Source organism: Lathyrus oleraceus, chromosome 1 (assembly GCF_024323335.1).
Source record: "Lathyrus oleraceus cultivar Zhongwan6 chromosome 1, CAAS_Psat_ZW6_1.0, whole genome shotgun sequence".
Classification (NCBI taxonomy): Eukaryota; Viridiplantae; Streptophyta; class Magnoliopsida; order Fabales; family Fabaceae; genus Lathyrus; species Lathyrus oleraceus.
Window position 1 is genome coordinate 5,326,511 of NC_066579.1, and position 16,519 is coordinate 5,343,029.

The window sequence follows — 16,519 nt, forward strand, 5'->3', positions numbered from 1 at the left end:
AATTTTAAAAGATATATGAACATTATAAGCATGATTTAAAAACAATATTATTCAAAAGAAGGATGTGTAGGCTATAAAAAAATTTATTAGTAAAAAAAAATTGAATATACAAACTATACAAAATAAATTTTTATACAAACTAATAATCAAGTAGGTTTTTAAAAAGGTTTGGTCAGTATTGTTTCCCTCCTGCTAAATACACCAAACATGTTGATTAATCGGATTACATTGATTAAATAATATATTTTTAGTTAATTTAAAAATAAAAATTCTTTGAGATTCATCTTGAAACCCACATTCCCCATTATTTTCAAACTTAAATTCACCAACATCTTCCTATTCCATATCCTCTAAAAACCCAAATTCAAGAACATCTTCATCTTTTATCATCTCTTAAAACTCCAATTCATTTATCTCATCTTTAAAACTCTTAAAACCCACAAACTCTTTCTCTTTTTCTTTCTCCACTTCAATCATTTTCTTCTCCATACCTTCAATCTCTGTTTCTTATGATATCTTAACAACAACCCAAATCCTCGGAATCAACCAAATCCTCTTGTCCCCAAATGGAATTTTCCAACTAAGTTTTTTTTCATACACAAATTTTCTTGGTAATTGGGAATACGTTACACCATAGATAATGACATGACAATGGTTTGGGTTGCAAACAGAAACACCCCAATTCAGAATCCTGATTCTTTTCTCAAATTAACCGACACAGGAAGCCTCGTTATCATAGATCAATCCAATAAAACCATTTGGACCAGTATTCAAAATCAATAAAAATCCAACCTTTAACAACAAAAACCCAATTCTTCAGCTTTTGGATTCTGCGAATTTGGTTGTAACTGTAACAGAATCACCAAATGAAAACGACCCAACAAAAATTCTATGGCAAAGTTTCGATTTTCCAACTGACACTTGGTTACCGGGCATGAAACTCGGTTGGAATTTCGACACAAACATGGAAACATACATAAATTCATGGAAGGTAACAGAACAAGCCCTTCAAATATTACAGATTTTAAAATGAAAAAAATATATCTTAAATAACAAGTATTACAGATTTTAAATTAAAAAATGCATGCATGTATGTTGGAAAGATTTTACAGAAAGAACAATAATTGATTCTTAGTTTCACAGGAAGAAGACCTGATGTAAATGGTAATAGAAAGAGATCTGAGTTTGGGACTGTGTTTGATTAAAAAGAAAAAATAAATAAATTATGTGTTATGAACCTGTGTTTCGATGTAAGTATTGTTTACTTTGAAAAAATCCAGAATAAAGAAAAGAGTTTAAGGGTGTAAAATAATTTTACACTGTCATTATAAGAATATATCATTTTGTCATATTATATCAGTATTTTAAAATTAAGATTAATTGTTATGTATTGTTAGTGTAAAAAAATTTACAATGTCAATACATCACAATCATCGATTTGTATTATTTTTTAATTGACAGTGTTTGTGATTAACTGACAGTGTTTGTGATTAACTGACAGTGTAAAAAATCTTTACACTATCGATATATATCAATTAAATTCTTTAAAAATTTTAGTCTGATTTGGCGGAATGCATGGTCGTCATTGGTTGACAGTGTAAAATCAATGCATCACCACTTTTCTCTAAAGAAAATGAGTATTGATTAATTGAAAAAATATGGAAAAATATAATTAAAATTAATTTGATAAAATAATTTTATTATTGAATTATTAGGAATAATTAATTATTTTGTAATAAAGATAAAATAATAGAGATTATATAATCCTGATTAAATAATTATTTAAGTTGAATATTTATTTAATTTAAATATTTATTTAATTAACAAAAAGGAGAATGAGACAGTTGTGTGATTTTTTTTCAAAATAACCAATTTTTTTTTAAATAAAAAATAATCAATTTTTCAAAAAAAATAAATCAAAATAACCAAATTTGGTAGAGGATGCGCCAGATGAATTGGCGCACCCCCATACCACTAAGAGGAGGCGCCAATAACATTGGCGCATGCATTGGACTCTTCATGAGGAGGCGCCAATGCTAGTGGCGCCTTAGTGTCTTTTGCTTGGTGGACGCCAATTCATCTGGCGTCAATCCCTCAGGCGCCCACGTGTTTTGTCCAATGGATGTTCCGTCTCTATAAATATCACGCATTGCATACAATAATTTTCACTCAAATTCATCTCATAATACCATAAGTTGTCTAGTTCAACCATTAATTTCAATTCTCTTTGTTTCAACAATGTATGCATACATTCAAAAACGAAATGCTGATGTAATATTTTCTGCCGTTGCGGCTCCGATACAGGTTAGACTTTGGAACACAGATATGTTTGAACGTCTTAATCGGACGTTGTACAGTTGGTTAGAGGGAGAAATTGAAGAGGGTGAACGGCTTAGAAGAATACAATGGCTTGTGTCCACGTTCAATCAACACGGAGAAGTGCGTGAATGAGTGGATATTAAGACCGACCAAGATGCTCGTAGGATAATGCATTACATGTTCAAAATTATTTTGATGGTTGTAATTGCATAGTTCTTGTATTGTATTTGTTATAATTATTTGTGTTACTGTTTATGTAATGGTACTTTCGTCACAAATGTCTACTATGAAGTAAATTTAGTTTTCCATATATTGCAACAGAGGTACTATGAAATAAATTTAGTTTTTCATATATTGCAACAGAGGTACATCTGAATTTATCTGGTTGTGCTCGTTCCAACACTAGGACAATTATTACGATTGTGACCTGGTTGACGACATGAACTACATAGTCTAACCATTTTGTTCTCCGTATCCATTTCGGTTCGAATCCGGGTGCTGTTAGGGCGACCTTTTTTCTTCCTTCGCATAACTTCGTTGTGCCAGACGATGTCCCCTTGATATTCTGGCCAATAATCCTCTTTTGCCACTACAAAAAAACTAATTTTATAAACATTTGAAAGGTTGGCGACTTTGTAAACTTCAGATAGCAAGTAGGATGGATCCCTTCGAACCTTTGAGCATACCGCAATGACATGGGAGCAGGGGGTACGAAAGGCTTGAAACCTTCCGCAATCGCACCAACCTCTATCTAGTTCGACTCTATACTGTCCCATCGGCATGCCCTCATTGTGATCCATGGGCTCGGCAACACTAAACCAACCTTTAGTTCGGTCAAATACCGTAACCACGTGTGTGTTTGCTTTGGCAGCTTCATGTCTGATGAATTTCATTGAAGCATCACTGAACAACTGTCCAGATTGCAACACTGAACTCCATTTTGAGCGTCTGGTTTCAAACAACGCCCCTAGCCTGAAATATGTAGCATGCACCAAAGCGGTTATTGGTAGGTCACGGATGCCTTTGAAGATAGAGTTCATTGATTCCACAAGATTTGTTGTCATGTGGCCCCAACGCTGACCGTTGTCGTATGCCCTGGTCCACTTCTCCAACAGAATACTATCGATCCACCGTACCGCATCTTCGTTCGATAATCTTATTTCCTCGCGGTAGTGTTTGAAAGAAGGTTCTGATAATGCGTAACCTGCATTGACAACCTTCTTACGCAACGTCTTATCTTTGATTTCCCGCATGAAATTCTGAGCAATATGTCTAATACAGAACACATGCGTTGAAGGAGGATTTTGCAGCCATTGTCAATGTTATTATATGCACTGATGATTGAGGGGTGTCTATCAGAGATCAAACACAAGTTAGACTGAGGTGCAACATACAATCGGAGATTTCTTAGGAAAAAACTCCATCCCTCAGCAGTCTCCCCTTCAACTAGGGCAAAGGCGATTGGAAAAATATTGCTGCTCTCATCTTGTGCCACTGCCATCAGTAACGTTCCTTTGTATTTTCCATACAACCATGTACCATCAATTTGTATAATTGGTTTACAGAAAGAAAAACCTATGATACATGGTTGATACGCCCAGAATAGACGGTGAAATATTTTATTTCCAACAGCACGCATACCATCTGGTGTATAGGCGGCCAATGTTTCCATCTTGACAATTGTCCCGGGAGCATATTGTTTTAGAGCCAATAGGTATTTTGGAAGTTATTTGTAAGACTCCTCCCAATTACCAAACACTTTTTCAACAGCTTTTGTTCTAGCTATCCATGCCTTCCTATATGATGGAGTGTACTCGTACTCTGCCCTAATATGCGAGATTATTGTACTCACCTTTAACGACGGATTGTCACCAATGACAGACAATATTTCATCGCATATTAGCTGAGAGCTTAATTGATGATCCTGCATTGGGTTTGTCAACATGCATGTGTGATCTAGACCCATTGATCCAATCTCCCAAGACTCGCTCCTCTTCCGGTACGAAGCTGACAACCTAAAAAGGCAGTGCTCATTCGGACAATAAACTTTATACCTCGATGCGTCAGTTCTGTCAACTTTGAAATCAGCTGATAGTTGCATGTGGAATTTCTTAATGGCTTTTACACATTCCTCTTTTGTACGAAATGCGTCTCCTTGTTTTAGAGATTCTTGCATTTGCACGTAAGGATTGTACCATACATCTGCCGAAGGTTCATCTGAACCCAAATTTAACCTTGTCATGTGTTGGGGTGGGCAATATAAATGTATATTAAGAAATTATTCACTTCTCAATTGATGGTGCTCCATGGAAGTGTTGGTCTCCTTCACCACAGTTGTCTCAAAAGAAACGAAGACTTTGGTACCTTCAAAATGAGTGCTCATTTTGTTAAGAAAAGAAAGAGTTGGATGAAGATGTGGGATTTTAACCTATGAGTTAATGCTTTTATAGAAGACCTTGAGTGAGTTTTATGTTTCTTATGGAGGTTTAATCACATATGCTCTTTAGTGATACTTTAGGTCTTCTAACTCTTTATTGCAATGATTACTTCCTATGCTTCCAATTCTTGGAAGCTGAAAGACGTGTGTCTAACCGTCTTGAGAAGTGAAGAAAGTTTTCCAACCAATCTAGCCACTTCTCTTTCTTTTGAAAAATCTGATTCATTTTCTAGGAAGTGCAAAATGTGTTTTTATTTATTTTTATCAGAATTTAAATTTTCCCACAAATTTTTTCTTCAGTCTCTCTCTCTCTCTCTCTCTCTCTATATATATATATATATATATATATATATATATATATATATATATATATATATATATATATGTGTGTGTGTGTGTGTGTGTGTGTGTGTGTGTGTGTGTGTGTGTGTGTGTGTGTGTGTGTGCGTGTGCGCGTGTGTGTGTTTTAATTAATTTTTTGTTGATGACAAAAGGGGGAGAAAATCATGTGAGTATTTAAAGAGGATAAAATTATTTTGAATACTTTTATATATACCTGAACCCATATTCTTATTGGTTTTATATGAACATTATTTTCTTATGCTATCAAGATAAGTTTAATTAACTTGGGTATGACTTAGGGGGAGCTTACAAAACTCAACCTTTGAACTATTAGACTCGGGGGGAGCTTATAAACCTCAGACTCTGATGCTGTTAAGTTAGTTAAACTGACCAACCATTATTCTTAAATACCTTTGTTTGTCATCATAAAAAAGGGGAGATTGTTGGAACAAAATTGTTCATATCCCTTGGGTTTTGATGATGGAAAAGTACTTAAAGAACAATTGAGTATACTAACGTATGTTCAAGTATGCAGGATCATAATCTTAAAATTTAACTCATAACTGAACCTGATGAAAGCATAGGTAGAGAAGCTAAAGGTCTCATATTATGAAGGATATGAATCTGATGACTTTGAACATGGTATCTCAGCCTCTGAAGGATTAGAATCTGAACATAGTATCTCAGCTTCTGGTGACAACTCAGACTTTGAAGACCTCAGCTAAATGTGCTCAGCTTCTGATCTGTACCATGTCTCCAAAGCAGACCAATATTGTCAATGCCAAATTATGAAAAAGTCAACCAGAGTTTCTTAGTGCAAGGCTCAAGGAAAGTTGATGTGACTTCTTAAGTCCGCCTCAACATCTTGGTAGATGCCTAGTATGAGAAAGACACATTGGACAAAGTCATTACACAATGGATGGATATCTTAATCAAATTTGTCTTCCAACGTATCTCTTGGAAATATGTCTCACAAAGAACACTTATGCAAGTTACTTTCCAACGACTCTTTTCCCACCTCTATAAAAAGGATTTGAAGCTTTGAAGGAAGGTCACATAATAACATAAAAATAACCTAACGAGCATAACTTTGAGCTAAAGTTTTTATAATTGTTTATTGCACAAGTTCTTAAGATTTCTTATCTGTGTATATATTAGAAATCTTAAGTGTTTAGAATCTTTGTGGTTGTTGTATCACTTATATACCTCTGTTTTACACCAAGTATAATTGTTATCTATTCTTCTAAACTATTTGTGTAGAAGTATAGGAAGTCTCTTGTTGGTTTGCTTGAGCAATGGAATTCTCTTGCTAGTTTTCTTGAGCAGTGGAAGCCTCTCGCCTGTGTGCTTGAGCATAAGTCTCTTGCTGGTTTGCTTGAACGAAAGTCTCTTTCTAGTGTGATTATAATCAATTTGATTATAATAAAAATCTCTTGTTAGACAAGGGGACTGGACTACTCTCAATTTAGGAGAGGAACCGAGATATTGAATGTTACTCCGTTTCTTGCTTCTAAATATTATTCATTTCGTTGTTATCAAATATGTTATCAGATTCTAAACTTGTTCAGATTTTGAAGTTGGTTTTTCATAAGTGAAAAAGAATTAACATACATAATTTACCCCCCTATTCTTGTGTATTTTTCTCACCTTCGGACAAGATGTTCCAGCATGATGTTCTGATGTGGTGTCTATAGGTGTGTTAATTCTTGAATATCACATCTTATAGGTCACATCTTGTAAGTTGCTTTAGCCAAAGTTTGCCAAAGAGGGAAATTGTTATTCTATGTGATCATCTGTATTAGGTACAACAACATATATACAAGATGTATTTTGTGTAGAAGCAAATGTGAATAATATGTTCCAGCATGTGTTCCACCATCTAGCCTCAGACTGTTAGCTAGATTGCATGAAGAAATCTAAGCATAATTGTGTTTGTTTCTAAGAAGATTTGTTCAGGTACAAATTTTTTTCTAAAATGCTTAAATGAGAGATTTGGTTATAATCAACTTGTTAAGCAAGATGTTTAACACATGTTGTGTGACATCTTGGTGTAAGGATTGAGTTCTGATCATCTTCAGATTTCCTCCAGAGCTGTTGCAGTGTTAATTTCTTCAAAAGAACAAAAGTTTGCTTTTGGAAGAAGTTTGTTTTGTTAATCCAAATCAATTTAGAAAAACTTGGATTTTATTTAGTCAAAGAAGATTTTATTGCATTTGGTTTGAAGGAAGATTCGGTTCAGATTTAGTGTATCCAAGATTTACTCTACAGAGAAGATTTATATTTCATGAAGAGAGTTAATTTAGATGTTCTGGTGCAACATATGGAGCACGATGTTCCAACATGTGTTTAGGGCAACATCCAACCCTTGTCAGTAGGCCATGATTAATGTTATTAGGTGCGAAATTTCTCTTTGTTTTCAATCAGATTTATTGCTATTTTTTAGCAATGCATTTTTGTGGATTTGTTTGTTAAAGATTGACTGAGATCAATTCAATTTAAATGGAGATTTAAATTTGAATTTGAATCAAAATAAATCATATCTTTTGGTGGATTTTGTGGAACAAATTAAAACCAAATCCTCTATGTTCTAGACGTAATCTTATTCAAGGAGAAAAGGCCAGAGTTAGCATTGCTATATAAGGAAACTCAGACCTAGAGTTTGAGATGTGCATATTTTGAAGACTCTTTATATAAGGGTTTCTATTTTTGAGTCTTTGTTTGAGTTATTATTGTGCACCACTCTAGCGCCTGAATTCATATCTTAAGGCATATAATTTGGTTTGGTATGTGAGTTGTAAAACTTTATTCCAAGACTATAATTCTATAAGCTTGGGAACAAAGTGTTTCTATTAATTGTACACCATGTTATTGGTTTATTCACATGACATAGTAGTTGGTTTGCTTAGTTGAGTTGTATTCAATATTGAATCATTGTGTTTGTTAAAGTGTGTCACTTGGGGTTAATGATTAAAATAAAGTGAAATGGGTTCTCATATTTAGGGGAAGACCCGAATAAAAAGTTACTAGGATTAGGAAGAGGCATTACCCAGTCATATATCAGAACATTCGACCCAATCATATATCAGAACATTCGACCGGCGTTGAAGACTTAAATGCTCTAGCACCTCAGTGTCACCAGTCTCACAACCTACAGTCTACAAGTGAGTCCGAACAAAATCTCTAATACGTTCCCTCCTTTGCAAATTAACTTGTACCTTCTCTTTTGACAAGATATGAGGGGGCATAGGAACCTCGACGTGGGCTATTCTTCCGCCAAAATTTGATATAAGGGCATCTAACGATCCAAAAGAAGTAGTTTTTTCCTCCAAGGAAGTCTCAGGCGTCCCTTACAACCCAAAATCATTAAACAGTGATATAATTTATGATCCTATGTAATCACTATTAAGGGAACGATGATGAGAATCATGAGACGATCCAGATGAAGCTACCACTTAAGAATCACTCATAAATTAACAATGTTATCACTCATCCTAATTAAGGAGATAATAAATGCTGAAGATAAAGTTGAAGTTAGAAAAGTTGAAGTTAGAAAGTACCTAGTTAAGGAAGATTGATGAAGCAAGAGAAATGAAAAAGACGAAAGCTTTAAGCGAAGCTCTGAATCGTTTCTAGTGATATTATTAAAGAAGAAGGAACAAAGACGTTTACCTAGAGAAGTAACTGTAAGCATTAAAGCTAAAAGGTTTCTAAATCTTCAAAATTTCCATCTCACTCTCTTTATAAGCAATGATAGATGAAAGATCAATGCCAACTATGAACAGAGATCACAAGATCAACAGCTAAAATTCCACTCATGGAAACACACCAAATTCGAATGCACTTAAGAACACTATGAACTGTGCCACACCTTATTTGGTCACGTCATTGCACGTGTCAAGAATGGATGACGAAATGCCTTAATGATGGAACCACATTAAATGAATGTGTTCCCCATTACTTTTTTAAAAAATTGATCCCAAGCGATTCAGTTCTATCAAACACCAGAATACGATATGAAGTCCAGTCAATAATGCTTAAGGATTCCCCTAACTCTTTCAGTGCTCGGTAAAGCCTTTAAAGAAAATATTCTGGACCGACCAAAGGCCCAATGGACCAAGCCCAATAGTCTCAAACCCACTCCACTCGACATAAAATATAAAAATAGTTCACATGTTATGAGAAGGTACACAATTTGTGATCTCCAATTTCACTTTACTCATCTTGAATCTTGAACCGACTTGGGTGTTAGAGTGATAACCATGCAAGTCCACCCGCACCACCGTAAAGGAGATCAAAGCCACCATTAAAGATCAACAATTATCCAACTCTCATCATTTTTGCTTCCTTCGTGAAGCTAGAACATCCACTCCTGGTTTCCAAGCGGAACAACTTTTATATTATTACATATTTTTGTTTAAAAAAATTTACAAAGATTTTTTTAAACCTTTAAATATAAAATAAATTTAAATAATTTTTTTTAAAATTTATTTAAAGTATTTCTTTCTTTTGTTATAATTTGTTTGAATATTTTATTTAAATTTAAAACTATTATAAATTGATTTTCATAAATTTTGTTTTGAAAAATTATACTATTTTAACTATATTTTAATTTTTAATAATGTATATTTATATTACTGGATATCAAAATTAATCTTTTACTTTCTAAAAGATGAGCTAAATTAAATTTTATTATTTTAAAATTATTTTTAATTTTTAAAAATGTAAAGCGAAAAATAACTTTTTAAAGCTTTATTATTTTTTAAATCCCAAACAAATTTTTTAATAACATATTTTAAATAATTATAAAAAATAATTCAAAAAATATATGGCGGGTGAAAAGCACCTAATAGAAGAGCGCGTGAAAGCAGGTGAGTAGAGTAACAATGGTAAAAATGGAAATAGAATGATTCTTTTCTCCTCTATTACTCCTTCCTTTCTTCCCTCTCCCAGAATTTCTCTCTCTACAAAACCCTCTCTTTCTCTCTCTACAAAACCCATTTAAGGTTCGTTTTCCGATTCCCAATTTCTTTGTCTTTTCTTCCTTTTTCTTCTATCTATTTTTTACGTGTTTTTCGCTCACTGTTCAAATCTTTTCAACTTCTCTCAAACTTGTTTGAAAAACTTCACCTGTTCTTCTACTTCTACAACTCTCAACTTTGCGACTAAACACAAATTGGTACTCTTTTTATTATTTTGATTGTTTTTATTTTGACATTGCGTGTTTGCTTCCTCAATTGGAGTTCATTGTAGCTTTGATTAGGGTTCTTGGTGTTTTTATTGTTACTGATTTTGATTGTCAATTCTATTTATTTTCGAATGGGACCTTGTTGCGTGCTATCAAATTGTTAATGAATTTGGTTTAATTCAATTAACTGCATTGAAATTACGATAATTGTTTTCTGTGTTTGGGATTTTTGATTCTGTATTGTTGAGTGTTGTGGAAGTAGTGATTTTGGTGGTGAATTTTGGGAATTTGTAGAAAGTTTGAGTCTTTGAGTGATTCTATTGCAATTTGCTAAGTGTGTAGTTTTGGGTTTTCTTTGGAATTTTGTTTGCCCCTTGTTTACTTCTTCTAGGTGACTTTGTCTGCAGGGCTTTTGGAATGTGTTTATGCAACATTGTTAATAGATTGACAAGAGAGGCTCTTTTGATTGTATTGTATAAGGGGGATTAGGCTGATTGAGTATATGATAGTATAATATAGTTTGGTATTAGTGTATAATTGGTGATATGGAGCATTGAGAGTGTTTTTATAGAGAAAGTTATAGTTTTGTTACTCTTGTTCTGTTTTTTCTTATTGAAGAATTCAAAACATAATTGGTAGACGGGAAGAACTGAGTTTTGTTGGATGGGTAATAAACTCGGGAGGAGGAGACAAGTGGTAGATGAAAAATATACACGGCCACAAGGATTGTATAATCATAAGGATGTTGATCAGAAGAAGCTGAGGAAGCTAATCCTCGAATCAAAGCTTGCACCTTGCTTTCCGGGAGATGAAGAAACTGCTTGCGATCGTGAAGAGTGCCCAATTTGCTTTCTGGTATGGTTTCTACAATATGCCTCTGATATTTATTTTTTCCCACCTATTCAGTTATAGTGAAATGTTTAAACATGATCAAATATAATTCAATTCAACTTATTTCAATTTCAATTTGACCCGTGATTATCTTTGGGGTTTAATTTATTCTTTCTTCGAGCCAAATTGATGAAGTATATAACTTTGAGCACTTTTACACACGTTTTCTAATATAAATGGAAGTAACATTAAGCATATGTGGATTGTTTTTACTCCTTGTTTCTTTGAAATCTGTTCTAAAACAGGATCTTCAGATATGTTTTTTCTAATCATACCGTCTCGGTTGTGCTTTGTTTCCCCCCTTATTTTAGTATTATCCAAGTCTGAACCGATCAAGATGTTGCACAAAAAGCATTTGTACAGGTATACAACTTGATTAATTTCCTTTTATCATTTATATATTCTGTCATTAGCATTTATATACAACCTGATTAATTTCCTTTTATCAGAGTGCTTTTTGCAGATGAAAGTTCCAAATTCAACTCGGCCTACACAGTATCCTGCATTACTAATTGTTTGTCTTCAATATGAATATGTAACCTAAAATTGACAGTGTAGCAACTTTCTTGGTGCTTTAGTATTAGGATAGTTGTTTGCCTTAACAGCATCAGATGTCCCTTTTGTAAAACGGCAAATTATGCCGTGGAGTATCGTGGTGTAAAATCAAAAGAGGAGAAGGGAATGGAACAAATAGTAAGTTGTTATCTTCTATGATTATTGCCTTTTGGAATGCATCTTCTAAAAAACAATTAATAGTCAATAAAGTTTTGCATGCATACTCATAATTATTCAGGAGGAGCAGCGTGTTATTGAAGCAAAAATTAGGATGCGGCAGCAGGAACTTCAGGATGAAGAGGAAAGAATGCATAAAAGACTAGAAGTAAGCTCTTCAAATGTAAATGTGGCTGTTGCAGATGTTGAATACAATTCAAATGCAGGTAGTCTTCAAATTCAGTTCCATATTTTGTCTGTTGTGCAATGTGTCTACCTGACAAATTATAGTTGCATAAATTATTTTGTTCTTTTTTTCTGCAGTGGCGGAATCTTCAATGTCTGCCGTTGAACACGATGAAATCGTCTCTTCTCTAGACTCGTGCGCCACACCAATGGTTAGACCACCTCCTGCCACTAGGGCCAATAGGTATGATAGCCTTCACTTATTTTCTTTACCAATCCCCTACAATTTTCTTATTATGTCTCTTAGCATTTATGCATCCATTGTTTTTATACCCACTTATGGATAGTTGATCTGTTTAATATATGTTATTTATCATATTGTGTACATTGTAAAATTTTGAGTTTACCGCGAAATGAGGCAGAAATGTTCTTCTTGCTCTAATGTAAATAGTCAAGCATCAATGATCTTATGCTAATGCTCAGGCAATCCTTTCAACCAATAATGTTACAAGGATTACTATACTTATAATAACACGTCTAAATTTAATTATTTGAATTGAAGCACTGATCCTGTATATAATATGTAATATTGTGGCAAATGTTAAGTGATATTCATATTGAATAAGAAAGACAATGTGCATTTGATTTTTAAATCACAATAGAGGAAATATTCATAGAAAACTCTTTATTTTCTGACACTAGTAATCCTACATCTGAAAATTGGCCTACTTCTATGGTCTCAGCAGAATATGTCATAAATAAGTCCATAGAAACTTCAAACTAGTTAACTTCAACTATAATTTTGTTGATTATTTGTTAATGAAAGTCTGATTTCTTAATTGCTTACCTAAGAAAATACCGAAGAGGGAAGTTGGTGTCATCAATTATTAGTTGATTCCTTCGTTTTGGTTCAGTCACTCAACTTCAGCTGATGCTACTCCTGAAGTGTTGATTCTATGGATGGATATGGTTAGACATGCAAGAAATGATGGGTCAAATATTTATAGACATTACAAGCGATTAGCTTGTTGAAAGAAGGGTTCAATATTTGTTCTTTCGGATCAGCAATTAACTACTACTATGTTTTTGTTGTGCTATTACTATCCATAAACCATTTAACAACTGGCTTCTCTCTCCTATGGCATCTCCAATGACTAATGCAAGGCTAACGGCATCCAAATTGAAGCCTTCATTGTTACTCTATCACATATTTTAAAAAATCCAAATGAAGAGAAAAATTCTCTCTAATTTGTGATGGTTATTAATATGCACACAATACCATGGTGGAGCCCCGCCAATTTTTGTTTGTCCATTTAAGTTGATTTCTTATTAAATAAGCAGTAAGTAGTGTTTGCTTAAGGCCATGAGTGCATGGGTCTTTTATATATTGCATTTTCGAAGCTATACTTTCTGGACATACCTTTCATTTTTTGCTAAAAATGCTGTAAACTGCAGAGATGATGAATTTGATGTTGATCTTGAGGACATTATGGTCATGGAAGCAATTTGGCTTTCCATTCAGGTAAAGAATTTTGTTTGAGTATGCTCGCAATTTAATTCACAATCTCTTAAGGAATAACAATGTACCATATAAACTATTGTTTGGTGTCTATTATCAATTACTTTTGAAATTGTTAAGCTTCAGTTTTTGTCTTGTTGAATCTCATTATTATTATTATTATTATTAGCTCAAAAAGGTAATTCATGCTTAATTTTATCCATTAAGTTTGCTTGCATGTTCATATTGATGATGATTGGATTGACTCAAAATATGCATACAGGAGAATGGAAGGCAGCGAAATTCACCTTTTACCGATGCTACTTCTGGTCACTATGTAACCGATGATCGCTATGCTTCATCTCCCATGGGTCAACAGACAGGATCATCCTCTTCCCCGTCGGGGGGTCTTGCTAGTGCCATTGCAGCTCTTGCTGAGCGTCAGCAAATGTCCGGGGAATCATCTGTAAGCTCCAACAACGAAAGTACACCATCGTTCAACATGCCACCGGGCTCCAGGAGGTTTTATAACAGGCTTGGTAGAGATATGGTTAGTTATTCACCCACAGAAAACCTGACTGAGGTGCCACCAGATGATGCAATGGCAATGGCTAGGAGTCATGGTCAATGGAGCATAGATCATGGATCACAGGTAGCTGAAACGGCAACTAGCTATACAAACTCTGTTGAAGTAGAAGATCGTGGTGAACTGTCGTCTATGTCACAGCCTAATGACATTGATGAAAGCCTTCAAAGTGCCACCGACCCCATTGTTCCTGAGAGTTTTGAGGAGCAGATGATGCTGGCTATGGCTGTCTCTCTAGCTGAAGCTCGAGCCATGCCAAGTGGACATAGTGCTTCATGGCAATAGTTTTGGTTGAGGGACTGCTGATTCAATCTTTCTTAAATTGGCGATGCTTGCCTTTGCTATATGGCCTGCCTCCACCGGGTCCTGGGTTTGGATGTTGAGCAAAAGTCACACGTTGTGTGCAATTTTGGTCAAGGATAAGGTAGCGTTTCTCTTTTCACACGAATTACAATATATAGATGTCAAAAGAAAACTAATGATTCAAGTTGGTGAAAGGTTGTTGCTTAATGTCATATTTTTTACTGTGTGAAATCAATTGTCTCCATGCTCTCATTGTTTTTCTGTAAATAGTTTTTCGTTTTTGATAAACGCCTTTTCAATTTATAGTAATATGTAGCGCATTCTAGGCTTGTACTGAACAAGAAAGGAAATTAAACATCTATGTCAGTAAAATTCATCAACGGCTACACTCATTTAGATCTTGAATGTCACTTAAAAACATTTCGGAAATTCTGCATCAATTGTCTGAATATGTTAAGATAATTAGCAATCGTGGCAATACACTCTTTCTAACCCACTCCATTATTGAGTGAATATGTTATGTAGGTCTCATTCCCTATTGGTAGGACACATTTTCTAACTAGTGAGACTCAAATTTCACTCTAATAGTGTAGTGATACTTTGTAACCAATTTCAAACCTAATATTAACATGGCAGAACTTTATGACATTATCAATTGATTCATGTTACCAATTTTTCTTGTCTTTTTTTCCCATTATTTATGTTCTTTTTTGTGAGGTCCGGATTGACCTTTACCTATACATGAATCTTTTTCCCATATAGTCTCTGTAAGTAGGTTACATAGGTAAGATTTGGCAAACTAATATGCTTGTCGCAATTTGCACTACCAAAGCATGAATACCAGAGCAGTAACATTTGTGCAATATGGAAAAGATGAGCAAGTTCTTACAAAAGATAACCATAGCCTATGGCTCCTACCAGAGAGAGACTCTCCTCAATACAACAGTAATGGAAAAATCACATTACGAATGCCTAGACTCCCACACTCCTCTCCTATATTCCCACAAAGTCTAACGGAATTCCCTCACCACGTCATTCACTAATCATCAGATGGACCCACTTTTTTCATTCTAGAATAAACATGCCATAAAGTGGGCTATTTTTACAGGCACTTCCACAATTGGGCCTGATATAGGTATTTCATCACCGCCTCCCTCTGCAGTAACAACCTTGTCCTCAAGATTGCGATGAGTAAATTTGTTACGTAGCGGGGTTTCATCCTCCCAAGTAGTGTTCTCTCGGCCTCGACCTCTCCATTTAACCAACCACTGCTTGATCAATTGGTCCCCGCCCCGAATTTTCCTAGACGCCAACAGCTCCTTTGGCTCCTCTAGCTCATTTTCATATGCCTCAACAGTATACTTTCCAACAACCTTCTTAAGTTGAGAATTGTGAAATACACCCTTGCAGTCTCGGGTAGTTTAAACTTGTATGAAACAGATCCAATTTTAGCTATAATTGGAAACGATCAACTACTACAAAAACTGCTTCAAAACCTTTAGATTTTGGAAGACCTGTGACAAAATCTAGACATATATCCTCCCAGACTTATACCGAAATGGGTAGAGGCTGCAGCAGACCCGCAGGCGATGCTGCTGAGTATTTTTTATCGTTGGCATACATCGCATGCCTTTATAAACTCCTGAACTGATTTCTTCATACCAATCCAATACAAAGAACTCGCCAACCGCTGGTACGTGCGTAAAAAACCTGAGTGACCTCCTGCTGGGGAAGAGTGAAATTCCTCCAATAACTAAGGAATACATTTTGATGTAGATGATAGAACCAGTCAGTTTTGGTACAACAACACCCCTCCTTTTACACGAAACCCGGGTCTGGAACCCGAATCTGCCTGCTGGTCTGCCAACACTTGTTGTAACTATGGATCCTGTAATATTTATTGTTTCACCTGCTTTTCCTTCACCCATATATGAAAGGAAATCAACCCTTTTAACTCCGCTTCTTCATATATCCGTGAAAGGGAATCAACCGCCTTATTCTCGAGTTCGGGTTTGTACACCACTTCAAGATGATAACCCAACAATTTGGCTATCCAACTCT

At 34.8% G+C, this 16,519-nt stretch overlaps 1 protein-coding gene across 6 annotated transcripts; it reads left to right on the forward strand.

The window, feature by feature from the left end:
• The first annotated feature begins 9,975 nt into the window (after positions 1-9,975).
• LOC127119229 (E3 ubiquitin-protein ligase DA2L) lies at positions 9,976-14,710 on the forward strand. 6 transcript variants are annotated; one of them, XM_051049461.1, is made up of 9 exons: positions 9,976-10,101; positions 10,691-11,138; positions 11,486-11,537; positions 11,624-11,669; positions 11,786-11,867; positions 11,968-12,112; positions 12,210-12,315; positions 13,527-13,593; positions 13,853-14,710. In XM_051049461.1, the coding sequence occupies exons 2-9, from the start codon at positions 10,947-10,949 to the stop codon at positions 14,438-14,440; spliced, it is 1,278 nt and encodes a 425-aa protein (XP_050905418.1). In that variant the 5' UTR covers positions 9,976-10,101; positions 10,691-10,946; the 3' UTR covers positions 14,441-14,710. The 6 variants fall into 6 exon arrangements, with proteins under 6 accessions (XP_050905418.1, XP_050905547.1, XP_050905670.1 ...); XM_051049590.1 differs by having other exon boundaries at positions 9,980-10,101; positions 10,902-11,138; XM_051049713.1 differs by having other exon boundaries at positions 9,992-10,101; positions 10,923-11,138.
• Positions 14,711-16,519: the final 1,809 nt, after the last annotated feature.